Consider the following 18654-nt stretch of genomic DNA (forward strand, 5'->3'; position numbering starts at 1 on the left):
GAGTTGCTTTGTGTTGATGCAGTGGAGAAAGGATCCATTCTCTCTTTTGCAGGTTTGTAGTTTTGTATATGCTTCAAGCTGGTATATATTGTGGATAAGAATTGTAATCCTTTCTTCCGTCTGTTTCCATCTGTGTAGCATTCCTTTTCCAATGCTAGCCCAGGTGGATGTGTTCAGACTGGAGAATCACTTAGAGTTACAATTAGCCTAATTTGTCAATTATCCACCTGATGAAACATGTTGGGGACATAAATACTGGTGCCTGTTTAAGGAGAGGGCTAGTAGAGTGAGCAGGAGAATATGTCAGGAATTCATCTCTGACAGCAGTGCTGGCTTAAAGTGTACTTCAGACTACATCCTGAGGTTCTTAATTTATACTTCTTGATGCTGATGAAGCCAGTCTCCTAAATGAGGTGTCCGTATCCCTCATATACAGTTGATGGAAGGAAATAAGGGCTTTTGGAGACTTAAGAAGGTCCTGTTAGCCTAATGTTAGTACCTAGATTACTGGTGGACCGAACCTCCTTCAGGAATCCTTCAAAGGCTCTTAAAGGGAATTTAGATACTTTGGTTTAGGATAGATGCTGCAGTAGATGCTTAAATTTATGTGCAAGTTAAGCATTTTAACAGAGGTGAGCTGGATCTCATCTGTTGTTAAACATCTGGATTACCAACTTGAGTTTGCTTGGGTGATGCTTGCAGCAGGAGTCACTACCAGTTCAGACCTGGGCTCCATATGTGTACAGGATAGTATGTCCAAGCAGAATATATGGGCTGCCTATGGCACCGTGCATACCACAACCTGGAGATACTTCCACTTCATGGTAGCTGTAAAGCCAGACATAATTGATGAAGTCTGTATGAAAGTGAGACATAAAGGGATTCATACTTAAATATCATTTCAAAGGTAAAGGCATGAGGTTCTGATACTGAATACGTGCATCTCACCTAATCAAAAAACCCAGTATGAGCTTTAATGTTTCTGGTTTAAGTTATGGTCCAATCATCTAGTTATTTTCCCATCATGGGAGAATAAATGTCAGAATTAAATGAAAGCAATTTGTGAGTATATCAAGAAGAAGGAGGAACACTTCAGGAAACTGAAAGAAAAAACTCAATCTGTCCTTTCAAACACTTTAAAGTCTGGGGATACCTTGCTGTGGAGCAAATGTGTTAGTAAATGTGTATCAAAGGCGCAGTATTTCTTTAAAAAGCACTTTTCGGATTACCCCTTCTTCCTGCTATGCTGCCCTGGCTTCAGTGGGCAGAAGTGTTGAATTTAACAGCCCTTGGGACATCGCCAAGACGAGGTTAAAACCAGCCAAGTGTATGTCCTTTGAGAAGCACTGCAAAAGATGTCTCTGTGATCAGAATTTTGGAGAGGATGCAAAAATCTGCTTATCACTACAGTGAAACAGCAAAGGACTTGGATGAGCAACTAGTCAATGGCACTTTTAACTGGTCTTTTAATTTTAGAATTCTAATGTTAATGGTGTGCACCTACTGCCTTGGTTGTACATAGTTTTAGTTAAGTAATGAAAATAAACTTCAATTACTGTGCTTTTTTTCCTTTTTAGGACTATTATCACAGCCAGGAGGTGAAGCAACGTTTTATGGCTGCTATGCACAGCATTGCCCACCTGACAGCAAGAGACGTGGCTACAGCATTTGATCTTTCACAGTTTAAATCTGCTTGTGATTTAGGAGGTATTACCTGTAATTGAACTTGTATACAAATTAAAGGGAGAAGTTAATTTCAGTTCTGTATTTTATTACTTAAAACATATGTATAATTTTTACTAGAACTGCAGTAATATTATCTACTGTCATTTTTCTGGTATTGTAGTCAGAATAAAAAGACTGAGTGCAGTTAAAGCAGAATTACTTAAATGGTATTTGAGTAGTTTAAAATAAGTGAAAGTTTGTCACAATCAGTTACATACTGACACAGCTCAACACAGGAAAAAAAGATGGTTTGTGGCTCAGCTGATAGAATATTGAGCTGGGAGCTCCATTTTCAACTGTGCTGTTGCTGCCCTTTGGCATGTCCAAGATTTTCAAAAATAATGAAGGATTTATTTCTGAATCCTTCTACATTGGGGTGTCAAACTTGAAACACTGCACTGCTAGAACAAAAAGTTTTGATTCCTTCAGAGTGGGTTTGGTTTGTGTGTTAATTATTAATATCTAGGATGACCACCGAAATGTTGAAGACCAATGATACACCTGAAGAAACTCTTCTTGTTAGTGTCCTTTTTTGCCCTGTGCTTGGAGTTGCACAGAGGGTGTGTTATTACATAGGGAAAGATCCACTGAAGGAGGAACACTTTACTTAGTGCCTGGGGAGGTGGACAGCATGTCAGAGGAATTAATACTGGTGCAACCTTTGCCACTTGTGCAGACTCCAAGACTTTACTATCCCTATCCTTCACCATGCTGGAGAGTATTTGTCAAACTTTATATAACAGTGCTTTGTAAATGGTAAATAGTTTCAGTGCTCTTCATCCACAAATTACAAGTCCTTGCCCTTTCATTAATGTTCTTCTACCCCCAAAAAAACCCTTAGGTACTGGTATCAAAGGTCATATTAGCAATTCTGTGACAGTAAGGAGTCATGCCTGCATTCCCCAAGCTTTAAAGCATTGCTCTATCCACCAGGAAGTGCTATTGCCCATGTTAATTGTGGAGCTGTCTACCTCTAATTCTGACTTGATGTCTCTATTTTAACATTATATACAGCCTTGTCTTTAAAAATGTCTGCAAATGCTGGGAGAAAAGACTTCATTCTACTTTTTTAAACTTTCAACAGGTTGTACTGGAGCTCTGGCCCATGAATTAGTACAAATATATCCAAATCTCAAGGTCACAGTATTTGACCTTCCAGAAGTCATTGCAAACACCTCTTACTTTCAGCCTTCAGGACAAGACACAGCTCCAGTGACATTTGTATCAGGTAAATGTAACACATGATCTTTTGTCTTATTTCTGTTATCCTGGAGCACAGAGCAGGCTCATTTGCTGCAGAAAATGGTGTGCTACCCTGCTCCAACCCCAAACATGTCTTTGTACAAGGCAATGTAGGCTCACCCATGCTAAATGGGAACATTGTATTTCTCAAGCCTGTGGGGATGAAAACAAACTGGCTATGGCTGGAGAACGTGGATAAATAAGGAAGTATGCATTAGTCATTTTTGAGTACCACTGGGAGTAGAGGCTGCATGTCCTTGTCTCAGGCTTTTCTTTTCTAGGCAAGGTCAACATGGTGGCTACAAAGGACTTCGATGTCTCCTTCCTTACTTTAGGCTTTCTCTCCATTTTTGTATGTTACAGAATTCTTACCTGTGATCTGCTCTTCTCTTCAACTACACTTTCCTCATCTGTACATCAGTGCATCCCTATACCTGTTCATTCTTGTTTCTTTCTTTACCTCTGCTGAAGCTACTAGTTCCTCTGCAATATTTTCATTTCATTTTGTAGGAATGTACTCTGTGGTTTCTGTAGGAATGTACTAACTCTGCTTTCCAACAGGTGACTTTTTCAAGGATAATCTTCCAGAAGCAGATCTTTACATCCTTTCACGTGTTCTTCATGACTGGCCTGATGAAAAGATACATGTGCTGTTAAGCAAGATATCAGCTGTTTGCAAACCAGGTAAGTTTTTTTTATCTTGTGGGCTTAAAGGTGCATGTTAATGCATGAATATAATGAGTAATCATAAGAAATTCATATTAAAAAAGCATATCTTTTCTGTGATAGTTGCCTTTGCTTGAATGTCTATGCTTGCATTATGGTAATACCTACTAAGAAAAAAAGGAAACAAAGCTGCTAATAAAACTATATAAAATAAGCCCTTACTATAGTTACAGGCTTCACGTACAATCATCTCCCCTATCTCTGCCATGCCCAGTCTTTCTTACTAAGCCCTGTATCATCAAATAACTAAGCATGTGCTTATTTCTATACATACAAGTAGTCTAACTAAAGTTCCTTTAGGTTAATCAAGAAGCAGCAGTTTGTTTTGCTGTCTTTTTGCTATCTCAGTAGTGCCCAGAACATGGTAAACTGGGGTTCAGCACTACTTTATGCACAGATTTAATGAGAATTATGTAGCCTCTTCTGCTGTCTCCTGCATTTGAATCATAGAATCATAGAATGTCTCAAGTTGGAAGGGACCCATAAGGATCATCAAGTCCAATTCCCTGCTCCTCGCAGGACTACCTAAAACTAAACCATATGACTAAGAGCGCCGCCCAGACACTCCTTGACAGGCTTGGTGCTGTGACCACTTCCCTGTGGAGCCTGTTCCAATGGCCATCCGCTCTCTCTCTCAGTGAAGAACCTTCTCCTAATATCCAATCTGAACTTCCCCTGACGCAGCTTCATTCCATTTCCTTGTGTCCTATCGCTGCTCACCAGAGAGAGGAGATCAGCACCTCCCCCTCCGCTGCCCCCCTTGAGGAAGTTGTAGATGGCAATGAGGCCACCCCTCAGCCTTCTCTTCTCCAAGCTGAACAAACCAAGTGACCTCAGCCGCTCCTGATAAGTCTTGCCCTCGAGGCCTTTCACCATCTTGGTTGCTCTCCTCTGGACACACTCTAATATAGTTTGATGTCCTTCTTATATTGGGGTGCCCCAAACTGCACACAGTGCTCGAGGTGGGGCCGCACCGATGCAGTGCAGAGTGGAACAATCACTTCCCTCGGCTGTCCAGCTGTGCTGTGGTTGATGCACCCCAGGACATGGTTGGCCCTTTTAGCTGCTAGGGCACACTGTTGACTCATATTTGGACAGTATTAAAGATCAAAGGAGAAGACAAAAAGCAGAAAAGCCTGACTGCTAAGATCAACTGATTCCTTAATTCAACAGGATTAACTGTAGCTATGAAGTTTGTTCCATAGGAGAGCATTCAAAATTAGATCTAGGCCATAAAGCATAATCCTGTTTATAAATAATTACAGAAAATTGTGGGTGACTGTCGTAATCTTCTTATGCAAAGACTAGGGTATGACAGATGCTTACAGGAGTTCCTTGGTTCAAATGGAAACAAGACTGAGTTTAAGAGCATAGTCAGGAAGTGATCTGAACTTCATTGAAGTGGAGACAGTGCTCTAAACTCCCCCTTCCTTTTAACAATTAAATGGTTGCTTCCAGGAAGAGATTACTGAAAGTAAAGTTCTGTCACTGATTTCCACTGAAGACCATTAAAACACAAGTCTGAGGGACCTCTATAACTGTCTCTGAACAAAACACTAAAAACTTGAAGCTAGAAATACTTTACTGAACCACTTCTGGTTGTTTTGGAAATGCAGGAAGTGCCTTGCTAGTGGCAGAAATTGTGCTTGACGAACAGAAGACGCACCCTCCTAGAGCTGTACTACAGTCCCTCAGTATGACTGAAGGCAAGCAGAGAAGTGGCTCAGAATATAAACAGCTACTGGAGAAATATGGATTCACAAATGTACAAATTAAGATCACAGGAAACTTATTAGATGTTGTTTTGTGCTTCAAGAATAATCTGTCACCATAGTGTGCCCAGAAGCAAACTGGGATGCTGAGTATTTACAACTCTTGTGCAATATACCCATCATCAACCAGCACATACAGTCAGTTTAGGTTCATTTTGACCCTTTATCTGAAGCATAGTTGTTACAGGCCTTGAATAAAAGTTGGACTGCAGCTTCTGCAGGAGTGAGTTCTATGCATTTAAAAAGTGTCTGGGGCAGGCTGAAACTCCTGTGTATTAAATACCTTCATGTCCAGTTCTTTTGGCTAGTTTGCAGACTGGATGAAGCTTAGACTTGCCATAGCTGTATAGCATGGCAAGTTAAAACTACAAGCTCTCATGAGCCACATTAATACTTTAGTTTTCTTGGACCTTAAAATGAAAGACAATTCTTCCTCTGCAGTGTATTCAGTGGTTACTGCTCATTTTTATCAGAAGTGAAAAAATAAAAATGAATACTGTACCATCTGTCTGAATTTGGAGATACTAGTCCTCTTTTTCACTTTTCTGTGGGGCTTTACTCAAAAACATCTCAAGGATACCCTTTTTTAAGCACTTTTTCCACAGCCAAAAGTGAAAATAGGACAAAGCTCAAACACGTTCCTACAGCAGCCATAATGTCACAGAGAAACTCAGCAGCCTGTGACCTCCAGCCACAGTATGTACCCACACAGGCTGCAGTTGAGAGCTGTTCCTATTGGTTCCTATCAGTTTTGTTTTTTTCTGAATATGGTTAAATGGCCATATGCTTTCCGTCTCATTACTTGAGATGAGTTTTAGGATTTATGTATAAGTTCTCTTATGAAAATTAAAAATAGAAGTTTCTTCATGTTCCAGTCTTTAATTGGAGAAGTACATACTGTATCCCATCTCTTCAAGTAATTTGTCACTAAGGTCACCTCTCCTAATGTTTATTTTTTCCTGATACTTCATTGATATTTATTTTTTCTATTCGAAGTGTACTTCGTAGTGGCAGCCTTCCTTGGAGATTAAAGTTGCACTTTCAAACTAGCTTTCTTCTCTATCAGTTGTGAGTTTCTTGCCTGTCACACTTGTACAGCAATAATCCCAATAAGCCAGTGTGAAAGAGGCCGTGCCTATGCTGAATCACCAACCTCAGCAAATTAAAGAGGGTTGATGAGCAAGGTCAAGAGTTGCATCTACCTGGTAGACTCTGTCTTATGTTACTTAATCAGAAGTTACTTTGCTCTTTGAGCACTGAGTAAAGCAAAAGTGCCACAGTGATTCAATTCCTCATGAGAAATATGCTTACTACAGAGCATTTCAGCTGCACAAAATCAGGGAAATATCAGGCTTTTACCACATCGGGGTTTTTAATTCTTAATAGAATGTTTTTATGAATGGAAATTTGACTGATCTTATCTGTACAGACATCTAAAGAGATAAGGCAAAATGTTCAACAACTGAATAAAATGTTTCTCTTCCATGCTGACATGAAGCTTGCCATTATGCTTAACAGGTTTGTATTTTGAGAGAGACTTGTTCCAGCAATCAGATGTTTCTCATCTCATAGTTATTCATAAAGTTCATAATGCTATTATTTAAGCTGCTATAAGCTGTTTAAGTCAGAAAATTTCAATCCTAAAGTTGGCACACCTGTAACTGTCACAAACTTTAAAACTGTGCCTCTAAGTACTATGTATCTGACTGTAATATTTGAATAGAATGTGCTTGGCTACCACACAGCCTCAACGTACTCTGTGATTAAAGCACCACACTCTATACACACTAAGCATTAGTCCCTTGGGCATGGTGTCTGTGGTAATGCACCATGGCTTTGCACTCTCAGGTTAATTAAGCATTGTAGCTGGTTACCCAGAGAGGTTGTGGAATCTCTGTCCTTGGAGGTTTCAAGATCTGAGAACAAAGCCCTGAACAAGCTGAGCTGACTGTGGAGCTGCCCTGCTTCAAAGCGGGAGGTTGGACTACAGATCTCCTGTGGTCCACTTCAGCCTAAGCTCTTCTATAATCATTTAACGTAGCCCAGTCACCTGAAAAATGATAAACTCCTCTCATTAATGTCCAAATTGAGTTTTCCAGTTGCTCTGGAGAAAGCTGGTATCTTTTGCTGACTGGTAGAAGGTGTGGATTTAATGGTGTTACACTGAAAAGACTTTCTAAGCAATAGGCATAACTGAGGAAAATTTGGGCCTGTTCACTAATCAAGAATGAAGAATGAGGGGGGTAAGTTTCAAAATCCAAATGAACTTCTGCAATAAAGCCTGTAGGTTTTGTGTTGCTCCTTGCGAAGTGACATTCAGCTATGCTTTCTTGAGGATGCTGTCTTTTACCCACATTCTGCCTTAACAACAGTTTAGAGGAAATGTGATGCACAGAAAACAATTTTTTGAGGTGGAGAATCGTGGGGGTTAACAGAATGAAAGATGAATGATAGAAACAAGAACTTCAGCACTTGCTCACTGAATGCTGAGGTAAGAATCCTTGAGGAAGATAGAAAGAGAAGTTTGTAAGAAAGAAGAGACACAACTTGGTTGGCTGTCCTGGCTCAATCATCTTGATATCAATTTTTGACCTTGTTACAGCTATTAACAGTACTTGTGCCTGGAAAAGTAATGGGACGGAAGCGCAGGGTAGTATGTGATCTGAGCCACCCAGCACAAAAGCTTAGGAAGAGCTATTAAATGGCTAAGCCCCTTTGTGTGAGCTCTCAGTTCAGTTTTGGATGTGTTCACTGACTCCTGGATAGTGGAAGTATTTAATGTGGGGTTTTGTTTTGTTTTTAAAAAAAGGTTTTGGAGGGCTGGCACTTTACTCTTCCCCCCCCCCCCTTTTGGCTGGAAATTATGTCCTTGCTAAACAATGATAATCTGGATTAAATGACTTTCTAATTCAGAAAAGACTGTTACAACCATTACTTTTTATCTCCTATGAAACCATGGCCAAATTTTCTTCATCAGAGTATACTTCCTGAAAGGGTTGAAAGTTAGCTCTGTTTCAGTCCCCCTCATGAAGAAATTTCAATTACATTAGTAAATCCTCATTAACTGTAGAGAGAATTTTTTTTTCTTTTTCCCTGTACTAACTTAATTTACTGTGGCTAATTTTTGAAGGTGTTCTTCCCACATTGGTTGTGCTTTCTGGGTATATTTTTCCAGATTACCCTGATGTTACATGGATGTCCCAAATAACTTTCCATGGCAAATCATAATGACCATTCTGTTTGTGTCCTTTCAGAGTGTACAAAATTTGGATACCGTCTTCCAAAGCTGTAATATAATGGTGACTTAGAAATGATAGTCCTGCATTACTCTACCTAGCAACCTGTGTAACCAGGAATGGTGATTCCCAGGTGTCTCTGTTGGAGGCAAAGGAGAATCACACAGGAAGGGGGGGAGGGAATAGAAACCACTGAATCGTAACAAATGGGCTTCATCACCCTAACTTTAGATACCTAAAGATTAGGCATTCAAAGAATCTAGTCACCTTCAGCTCTCCAATCAGTAGAAAACCAGGCATTTGCAGAGGTTGATTCATCTCATCTATCTGTGAAAGGAAATTTCCTGGTTTTCCTAAGAAAAGTGATTATACATTTCATAGTGGATAGAGCATATTTAAGAGGGCTAGCTGAAATACAGCTACCTAATCTATGGATGACTGAATTAGGGCAGAAGAGTCCCACTGGACAGATAATGTAGGTTCAGGCTCCCTTGGCTAATCCTTTTTCTTTGTGAAGCAAACCTCTGTCATTGGTTCATCACAGGGTAGGTGGCTTGAACTTGCATTTAGTAAGGTACCTGATGATACAGGGAAGAAACATGGAATTTATTAATAAGCTGTTAGAAGGACTTTCATGACTCCTGATAGTTAATACTGAGGTCTCAGCCAGCAATTTTATCTGGAGATCTCAGTCTCTTCTCTGAGAAACTGCAATATTATGTTTAGTTTACTTTTTATCAATTGTTAAATGTCTGAGGTGTACGGGTAGGAGTGGCTCTGAGGAGATTGTCTTAAGGGTCAGAAAGATATGAATGTTATGCAGCACTTAGTAGTACTAAAATCACTGTAAAATGCTGCTATTTTGATCCAAGTTGGTGGCCTCCTACCCCCACTGTGCCAAAAGAAACCACCACATAAGATGCAAGGCCAAAAGTCAATGAGTAAAACAATGCTCATTTTGTTGGTAGCCCTCTCTTTCCTTTCCCCTCACGGGTCTGAAGATGGAGGAAGAGGCTGTGTGTAAACAGGATCATTTAAGTTCTGCTCGCTTCCCTAGGTCAGTCCCACCACAAAGACCTCAGTTCCTACAGAAATAATGTACAACATTGACTTCTTCTCTGCTTCTGTAATGCTCGCCACCCACCGTTCTGTCTGCTTGGCACCATTTCAATATGAATGTGAAGCACCAATATATCCCAAAGAGGTGTAACTACTATTCCTGTCTTACTGTTTTCCATAACCCTCATGCCAAGTCTACAGAAGTCATCCCCTCTTCCCCTGAAAAACAGAGACATGACTTGACTTGTGTTTGATCCCTCCCTAGTGTGGAAGGGAACTTCCTGGGTTTTGTGAGAGGAGTGGATTATACATTTAATAGCGGATTAGTCATTTAATGGCAGAGTAAATCCATAAATGATAAATGAAATTACCTGTGTCTTGTAGTTTGTACCCTTATATATGGTAGCAGAAGTTCTCTTTCCTGATAATGGATTAGTACTGTTGCATGCATTTGTTTTTAAATTAGGCTGTGGGATTTTGCTGGCTGAAATGGTATTGGATGATGAGAAGAAGAACAGGAGCACAGCTTTGCTGCAGTCTTTGAACATGCTTGTGCAGACAGAGGGAAAGGAGAGAAGTGGCTCTGAATATCGAGGCTTACTGGAACAACATGGCTTCACTAATGTCAAAATCAGATTAACAGGAAATTTGTTAGATGTCGTTCTCTGCGTTAAGACCTAGAAAAAAATGGATTTCATAGTAAAATCTGGATGTCTCTAGTCATGTTTGTTTTGTAATTATGCAAATACATTCTCAGTTTCCCGTTAATATCATAAACAAGAAATGTTACATCAGCTTTTTGAAGTTACTTTTAAAAAGGGGGAGAGATTGATTGTATTTATTTTGAACTTGAGTAAAATGATGCCGGAAGATTCTGGCATCATTTGATGGCAGTGATACTGTGGCTGCACAACACCTGTAGTGCCCTCAGAAACAAGTCTCCAACCACAAATGGTATCAGCAGCCCTACAGCAGTATTCACCTGGCTGAGAAATCACAGCTGCTTCATACTTGGTGCAATTAGAGTAGCCCAGTTTTTAGACCAGCACACATTGCTTTGCCCCTGTTTCAGGAGGTTAATGGAGATATCATTTCAATACTCTATCACCATCCATTTTAATACTATTTTATGTTACACTCTCTACTGTAAATAAAGAAACATTGTCTAATGAAGTCTGGAAACTGCTACTGCAATGGCGTAGTCAAGACTGGAAACAGAACTGGAGCAGCAGCTTCTTGAGAGAGTTAAGATGGACTCCTCTACCTTCTGTGAGGTTTCTGAAAAAGGCAGTTGTATAAAAGCACAAGTTTCATCTGTGATTATAATTGGAGATGAAATGTAGGGGCACCACATTTGGTTCAAGAACATCCTCCTCCTTTTTAGCCTTACTTAATTTGTGAGCTCTTACAAAAGCGGATAGGAGAATATGAGATTAGATAAAGATCAGAAAAGAAACAAAGTGGAGAAGCAGAAGGAGAAGCATGGTGCTAAAGAGAAAAGGATTTCCCCCAGTCAGGTGCATCTGAGCTCCCAAGGTGAATGCGACAGGACGACTATTGACTGAACAGTTGCATATTGCAAAAGTTACATACATTTTACCTTCATTTTTCAAACCAACAACACTTCAGAGTCCCTGAGTATTAAGTTCTTTTTTTATCAAAGGAAAACTTTACGGGGAAAAAAATCCCAGCCTTGCACACATTATGGTGTGCTATGAGAGTATTGACATTCAGTTACGAGCTTTTGTTAAAAGAAAAATACCACACTAAGCTGTGTGTGCCTGCCTGAGGATATGCACCACAGCCTTTCATTAATTACATCCAAAATACAGTCCTGTAACACTGTATGTGCCTAACCCTGTGGGCACAGGAGTCAGTTCCCTGTATCTGTATTACGATTTAGAATATAAAATAGCACACAATTTACTTCATATCTTTTGATGTGCAAAAAAAAGGTATAGTGATGTATAATACATGGTCTGTCATACTACAGCAGAGAGGCTATGCCTGGCACGTCCTGTTCTCACATGCCCGCCGAGAGCATTTTGAAATCCTGCAAAGTACATGCATGTGTAAGCAGTGGTTTCAGACACCTCAGCTACTGCAACTTTGTGGTTCACCAGTCATCTAGTTAAAAAAAATGTTTGGCTTTATTTACTTTTGTAGGAAACATCCATTAAAAGTGAAAGCAATTACAAAAGGTGCATGTGAACTAATGCCCTCCAGCTAGGACAATTTCAAGACTTACTTTTAGAAAGAATAGGTATAATTCCAGACAGAAGTTTGGCCATTAGGTGTAAAATTTCACTTTCAGCATACAATAAGATTAGCAGAAATTACTGATGGAGACCAGGCCTGTGTTTGTAGGGGCAGAAGCCCTGCCATGAGCACCTACTTAGGCAACCCGCAGAAGGGCTTTTCACAGCATCTAACTTTGAGCACCCAAACAAGAAGCCGGGACCATCGTCCCGCTAGGAAACCACGGTTAAGTTCCTTGGCGTTTCGTTGTCTCGGGTCACTTCAGTGACTGATGGTAAAGGCCGGCGATGTGACGCTTGGCACCGCAATGGCGAGGAGGAGCAGATGGGAACAGAACCTGGACACAAGGAGATGCCTTCCATCAGCATTACTCTGGGGGGGGGCGAGCACGGAGCAAGGCCCGCTGGCGCCCAGACAGCGCCCCAGATCCGCTCCCCTCCTCCCAGCGGCTGCTGCTGCCGCCCAGGCCCGGCGCGGAAAGCAGTGCCTCCGTCCTGCGCTGGCTTCCTGCAGTTCCCGCCAAATGGGCCTCCCGGTTCGCTTGGTTGTGCCGCTCGTTGACGGGCCGGGCTCACAAGCCCGTACCCCAGCTCCGGTGCTCCGCCGCCTGGCGCTCTGCTCGGTGTCCGCCCGTGCGGGGCACACCGTTTCTGCGCGATGCGACCTGTTAAGTTGTACAGGCTCCTGCGTGCTCTACCGAGAACGGCTCACAGCCGCAGCGGAAACCGCTTCAGAAAGCGACCGTTGTGGAAAAAACTGCGTGCGCAAGGGCGGTCTTCACACTGTGCTGCTGCCCGGGCGAAGCCGGGCCGGGCCAGGCCCGGCGGGCCCCGCTGCGGTGCCGGCCCCGCCGCCCCGCCCCGCCCCGCGGGGGCCGGGCTCAGGCAGAGGCGAGGCCTCTCGCCCTTCACAGGTGGCGGCCGCGGGCGGAGGGGCCGGCGGGCCCGGGGCGCGCAGGACGACGCGGCGCTGCGCCACTGGCGCCGCAGGGGCGGGGGCGTGCGGGGGCGGGAGCGGCGCTGCTCCGCCCGCCGCGCGCGGGGGAGGCGCGCCCCGCGCCCGCCGTAACCGCCGCCCTGGGGCGGCCCGGCCCCTCCCGCCCCGGGCGGCGAGGCCCCGCCCCCGGGGCGGTGCGGCCAATGGGGCGCCGGGGGGCGGGGCTGGCGGGGCCCGGCATTTAGCTCATGCGCGGCGGCGGTCCCGCCTTTTCGGCCTGAGCGGCAGCGGCGTCTCTTCCCCGGCGGCTCCGGCGCGGCGCGAACATGGCGGACCAGGCCATCTCCTTCCTCAAGGACTTTCTGGCGGGCGGCGTCGCTGCCGCCATCAGCAAGACTGCGGTGGCGCCCATCGAGCGGGTCAAGCTCTTGCTCCAGGTCAGCGGCGCGGCCGAGCCCGGCGGGAGCGGGGGCAGCCCGTCAGCGTCCCCCGCAGGCGCCCGCCGAGGCCCGCGCGGGCCGGGCCGGGGGCAGAGGGGAGGGGGGACGAGGGGGGCGGGCGGGCCGCGGAACAAAGGGCGCGCGCGAGGCGGCGGCGGGCCGGGAGGTCACGTGGGCGGCGGGCGTCCGCGGCGCGGCGGGGAAGCCGGTTCCGCTATGCGGGGCGCGGCGTTGCGGCGGGGGCGGGCCGCGGGGGGAGGGGCGAGGGGGCGGCTCCCGGTGTCACTTCCTCCCGTCCCGCTCCTGGCGCCGAGCGCGCAGAGGGCGAGGGGGGGAGGGCGGCAGCGCGCCGCCATCTTGGTGACCTTCACGTGACGGCGCGGCCGGGCAGCGCATTGGCCAGCCGGCGGGGCCGGGCCTGCCGCCGGCGCGTGCGGCCTCGTGTGACCCCTGCGGGCGGGGCGGGGCGGCGCGCGCCCCAAGGTGACTCCCGTGACCTTCGCGGCGGTCGCTGGCGGGAGCGGGCCCCGGCCTCGCCGTGGGCGCGGCTGGCGGCCTCCCCTCCGCTCCCCCCCCCCCCCCCCCCCCCGCTGGCTGGAAGCTCAGGCGGCCCTCCGCCCGCGGGCCCCCCTCTGCCGGTACGGGCTGTCGGCTCTAGGTAGTCCCGGCCTTCACGTACCTGCCTTGGGCTTGCCCTTGTGCTTCCCGCCTGGCCCTTGCTATTTTGGCAAGTCCTGAGCTCTGAAGAAGCTGCGAAGCAACGTTGAGCCTTTTCATGGTTCTCAGGATGGTACAAGACCTCCTGTATGTATGGTTCTTTCTTCATGCACGTTCGCTTTTTGTGTATATGTGTAAAGCCTAGGCTTTTAATTCTTGAGAATTAAGACAGTCCTCGAGTTCTTTGGTCTTCACCAAAATACAAATAAACGTCAGTTCTCCTCAGTCTTAAGATTCAAACTGACCCAGGAGCTTTTGTTTCTTGGAAGTTTGCTGTCACAGCTGGTTTATCATGGTAAACAGAGGCTTGATCTCTGTGTACCACTGCCATCAAGTATTCAGGCTTAACAGCTCTTTGTTTTAAAGTGTAAGCAGGCTAAGCTCAGCTGTAGTGCAGGCCTGCTAAGGCATGCAGTCAAAATATATGTATTTTTATTTGCAGGTACAACATGCAAGTAAACAAATTGCCGCTGATAAGCAGTACAAGGGCATCATCGATTGTGTAGTGCGTATTCCAAGGGAACAAGGAGTGCTGTCTTTCTGGCGAGGAAACTTGGCAAATGTCATCAGATACTTCCCAACTCAAGCTCTCAACTTTGCCTTCAAGGATAAGTATAAGCAGGTGTTCTTGGGAGGTGTAGACAAGCACACTCAATTCTGGAGGTATTTTGCTGGTAACCTGGCTTCTGGTGGTGCAGCTGGAGCCACTTCCCTCTGCTTTGTCTACCCCTTGGATTTTGCAAGAACCCGTTTGGCTGCTGATGTTGGAAAAGCTGGTGCAGACAGAGAATTCACTGGTCTAGGGGACTGTCTAGTCAAAATTACCAAGTCTGATGGTCTGCGTGGCTTGTACCAAGGGTTCAATGTCTCTGTCCAAGGCATCATCATCTATAGAGCTGCCTACTTTGGGATCTATGATACAGCAAAAGGTAAACATTTCAGAGAGGATCTGATAAACCTATTTTCAGAATTGTATTGTCTCTTTGTGTCTGTTCTTGGATGTTACTCCCTGTCTGTCTGTAGTAACTATGTGAGTGTGGAGGTGGAAGAGGGGTATCGGTGCCAACATCAGTGATACTGCAGAGCTCAAGGCAAAACTCGGGCATATATTGATGGCAGCAGGCTACTTTCAAATACTCCTGGTTTTCTACTTGTCCTTAAAGGAGTTTTTCCTAATGCCAGCAAAGCACGTTGGTAACCATAGACAATTACAAGTTCTCTTTTGTTCAGTGCCTTACTGTAGTTATATTAAACCAATTGAAGCGTGTTTAGTAGAGTGGGAGACTGAGCGGTGCTTTTGCTAAGCGTTTGTTTGTTAAGCTTGACATTTGGGCATATAGAGGTCATTGATACTAGCTTATAGTTTAATGTAATTCACAGGGACAATGACTTATTTTAGCGACTCTTACTTCTGAAAAGAGTAGGTAATAGTTACATCTCGTCTAATGCCAGTCTGAAAAGAATCCTGTGCCTAAATGTTACCTGTTCTGATTACAGAGAAGAAAATCCTGTGAATTTCCTTGATTTTTTTTTAATATTGCTTCAGCATGTTTAAATTTAATCAAGTGTCTTGGTGCAACTTCAAAGTGTGGCTTTACAATGTCTTATAATACTTTGTCTAGTAAAGCAGCTGTCCTGCAGTGAGTGAACTGGAGGAGGATGTGCAAGATAAAAACCTAATTACTTTTTTATTGCAGGCATGCTCCCAGATCCCAGAAATACTCATATTGTTATCAGTTGGATGATTGCCCAGACAGTGACTGCTGTGGCTGGTGTGGTCTCCTATCCTTTCGATACAGTGCGGCGTAGAATGATGATGCAGTCAGGACGCAAAGGAGGTAGGCTGTTAATTTGTGCATTTCTTAAGCAGCATTAACAAGATGGAGTACTTTTTTCCTAATAGTAATCCCTCAGCACTTACAGTTCCTTGTTCCATAAATCTGATTTAAGTTATGTTACATTTAAATCGTACGAGGAGATGCAGTAGGGTCATAACTTGTGGTGTTGGTCAGGAATTACGCTGATGACTTTTCTTTATAGAATATGAAATGGGAAAATGGATTGCCTGTTTGCAACGACAAATTAAATGAAGGCAGTTAGGGGACAGTGTAATTGCCAAAAAGAATAATTAGCATTTTTGTTTTGTGACTTAGCTTTTTAATAACTAGGCAAGCAGATAGGAAGCTTTTCCATTGCCTGAACTAGTATTGTGTTACAGTCTTAAAATGTGGTTTGGGGCCTCACAAAGTAGCTAGAGAATTGAAACAGGGCAGTTGTTAAGAATGTCTTAGATACAATTACAGGAGTTAAAAATTACTCTTTGCTCTTTTTCTACAGCTGATATCATGTACTCTGGAACAATTGACTGCTGGCGGAAGATTGCAAGGGATGAGGGAGGAAAGGCATTCTTCAAGGGTGCATGGTCTAATGTTCTCAGAGGCATGGGGGGTGCTTTTGTGCTTGTGCTGTACGATGAATTCAAGAAAGTCCTTTAAGCAGCCTAACTAGAATTGGAAATCAAGTTGAGCAGATCATGTAGAGTAACTACCATTATGGACCATTGACCTTCAAGAAATTCCTGTGAGTCTTATTTATCGGAGCCAGATGATATTTGTAGATGGGGCTAGAAACTGACATAGAGGACTGATCCATTTCTCTGTAACATGCATGGAGACACTGAATCTGGCAATTCAGTGTGGTGATTTTTTTTTTTCAGCAATGAGGAATGAGTGGTGTTGGTTCTGGGTCCAAAGTGGCTGGGTCCAATTTAGGCAGAAAAAAATTGTTTGCCTGTGGATCAGTCTCCAGTTTCAAGTCCTATCTTCTAGGACCATAAAATTGTATTTGAAAGTACTTGCTAACAAATCATGTTCTTTTCCACTTGTACTGAAGCACTATGTACCATTTTGCACAGTTGAACATCTAGCAATTTTGTTCTTAAATTGGGGCATTCTGCTGTAAAACAATAAACATACTTACTCTGTCTGTGTTGAAATTATTACATAAAAGCTTTGGGAAAGCCTCTTTTGTTTGAAAACTTGTTTCAGATAATGGTTCCTCTGATACACTTACACTGCACTCTGTAACAGAATAAGCTTGATCTTTTTTTTAAGAAATAATTGAATGTGAGAACTTTGGGGGTGGGGGGAGAAGCATGGGTTATACTAATAGAAACCACTCCCATTCTTTGTGCCTGATAGTGTATGATGGGCTGCTGCAAGTGGCTTTTTGCATGATTCGTAGAAATTGATTTGCAACTTCTCATGATTTAAAATGGGGGGTTTTCTGTTGTAGTGCTAGGAGAACCCAAAGTCCCAAGGACAGTCAAAAAGTAATACTCTTACCCTTGGTAAAACAGCTTAAAATTAATTTTTTTTTAAATCGTACAGAAAGCAACGTGGCATTCATGCAAAAACCCAGGAACCTAGTAAATGCCTTCAACTTCTGAGTAACCTATGTATTGTATTGTTGCTGCTATTTGGAAATGCTGATTGTGCCATTCAAGATACTGTTTGGCCTGATCTGTAGCAGTGGTCAGTACCTCTGTGGAAGGTGAATTTAATCTGAAATGAGGTTTATTCTAAGAAGTGAAGTTGATGGGCTGTGTGGGAGGGAGTATGTATGCTTCTGTGTAGCTGTAAAATACAGATCAAGGTAGGTCAGCCTTCAATATTAACTGATTGATGTGTAGTTGTGGGGATTGTCGGAAGACCAAAATCAGATTGAATAATTTCTCATACTGCTATTTGAGATAATGTAATACCTATGTGCTCTTCTTCATATATGTATAATCTTACTTCTGTACTTTGTAATCTGCAAAGACATGGTAGGGGGACCAGTAAAGGAAAACAAGGTGTTCATCTTCAAATCATGTTTTTAAGAACTCTCCCTATATCTGGAGAAGGAACCAGTGTGTCATTGTATGAGTCATTGAAGGCTGGCTGAGCTGTCTTGAGTTCTTTTGTGTGCCTTTTGAGGTTGCTGTTCAAGACAAAGTATTTAAATTAACTACTTGGCTTTGGCTGATTATTACCTTCCTCTCAAACATAATTTACCTTTTTCCTTTAGCTGTTACAGAAGTACTGCTTTCAACATCTGTATGCGAATGTAAGTACGTTACACAGCTACTTTGTATACAGACTAATAGCAAACTTCATGTACCTACTGCAAGCGTTTTTATCCTGTTCAGTAATGGTAGCTCTCCTGGTGCAGGCAGGTCATTTGATGTTGACCTTGCCAATCAACCTGCTGATTCAGTTGTAATTATATTGATTTTGGGGGGCAGGGGAAGAGTTTTTGTTGATATAAATACGTTGCTTAGGTTTATTTTCTGTATCAGTGGCTTGAAAGGTAGAGATAATGACAGAATACCTCCCATAACTCACTGTGAGTGTATGGTGGCCCTAGCTTTGTGAGGAAGAACCAAACATGACGATTACTTGAGCAGCCCCTGAAAGGGGAGATGTTGTCCCCCCTCCGAACTAGGTTTTAACCAGAAGAAATAGGAAAAGAAATCAATGCAAGTGTGAGGGGTTTTTTAAG

At 43.7% G+C, this 18654-nt stretch overlaps 2 protein-coding genes across 3 annotated transcripts in view; both read left to right on the forward strand.

Annotated features, from left to right (window-relative positions):
- Nucleotides 1–10928, forward strand: part of ASMTL (acetylserotonin O-methyltransferase like) — a 31095-nt gene extending 20167 nt beyond the window's left edge. Inside the window, exons 10-13 of one of the 2 annotated variants that reach the window (XM_075523010.1) lie at nucleotides 1578–1707; nucleotides 2810–2953; nucleotides 3529–3651; nucleotides 5310–6514. In XM_075523010.1, coding sequence (XP_075379125.1) covers nucleotides 1578–1707; nucleotides 2810–2953; nucleotides 3529–3651; nucleotides 5310–5527 — 615 coding nt within the window. In that variant the 3' untranslated portion in view covers nucleotides 5528–6514. Of the gene's footprint in view, nucleotides 1–1577; nucleotides 1708–2809; nucleotides 2954–3528; nucleotides 3652–5309; nucleotides 6515–10226 lie in introns of those variants that run through there. The other variant, XM_075523018.1, reaches the window with a different exon arrangement.
- Nucleotides 10929–13213: 2285 nt separating this feature from the next.
- On the forward strand, nucleotides 13214–17095 carry SLC25A6 (solute carrier family 25 member 6). Its single transcript, XM_075523030.1, has 4 exons — nucleotides 13214–13392; nucleotides 14555–15041; nucleotides 15810–15950; nucleotides 16450–17095. Exons 1-4 carry the CDS (start codon nucleotides 13282–13284, stop codon nucleotides 16605–16607), a joined length of 897 nt encoding a protein of 298 aa, XP_075379145.1. The 5' UTR covers nucleotides 13214–13281; the 3' UTR covers nucleotides 16608–17095.
- The last annotated feature ends 1559 nt before the right edge of the window (nucleotides 17096–18654 follow it).

The sequence above is a fragment of the Mycteria americana genome, chromosome 1 (assembly GCF_035582795.1).
Source record: "Mycteria americana isolate JAX WOST 10 ecotype Jacksonville Zoo and Gardens chromosome 1, USCA_MyAme_1.0, whole genome shotgun sequence".
Taxonomy (NCBI): Eukaryota; Metazoa; Chordata; class Aves; order Ciconiiformes; family Ciconiidae; genus Mycteria; species Mycteria americana.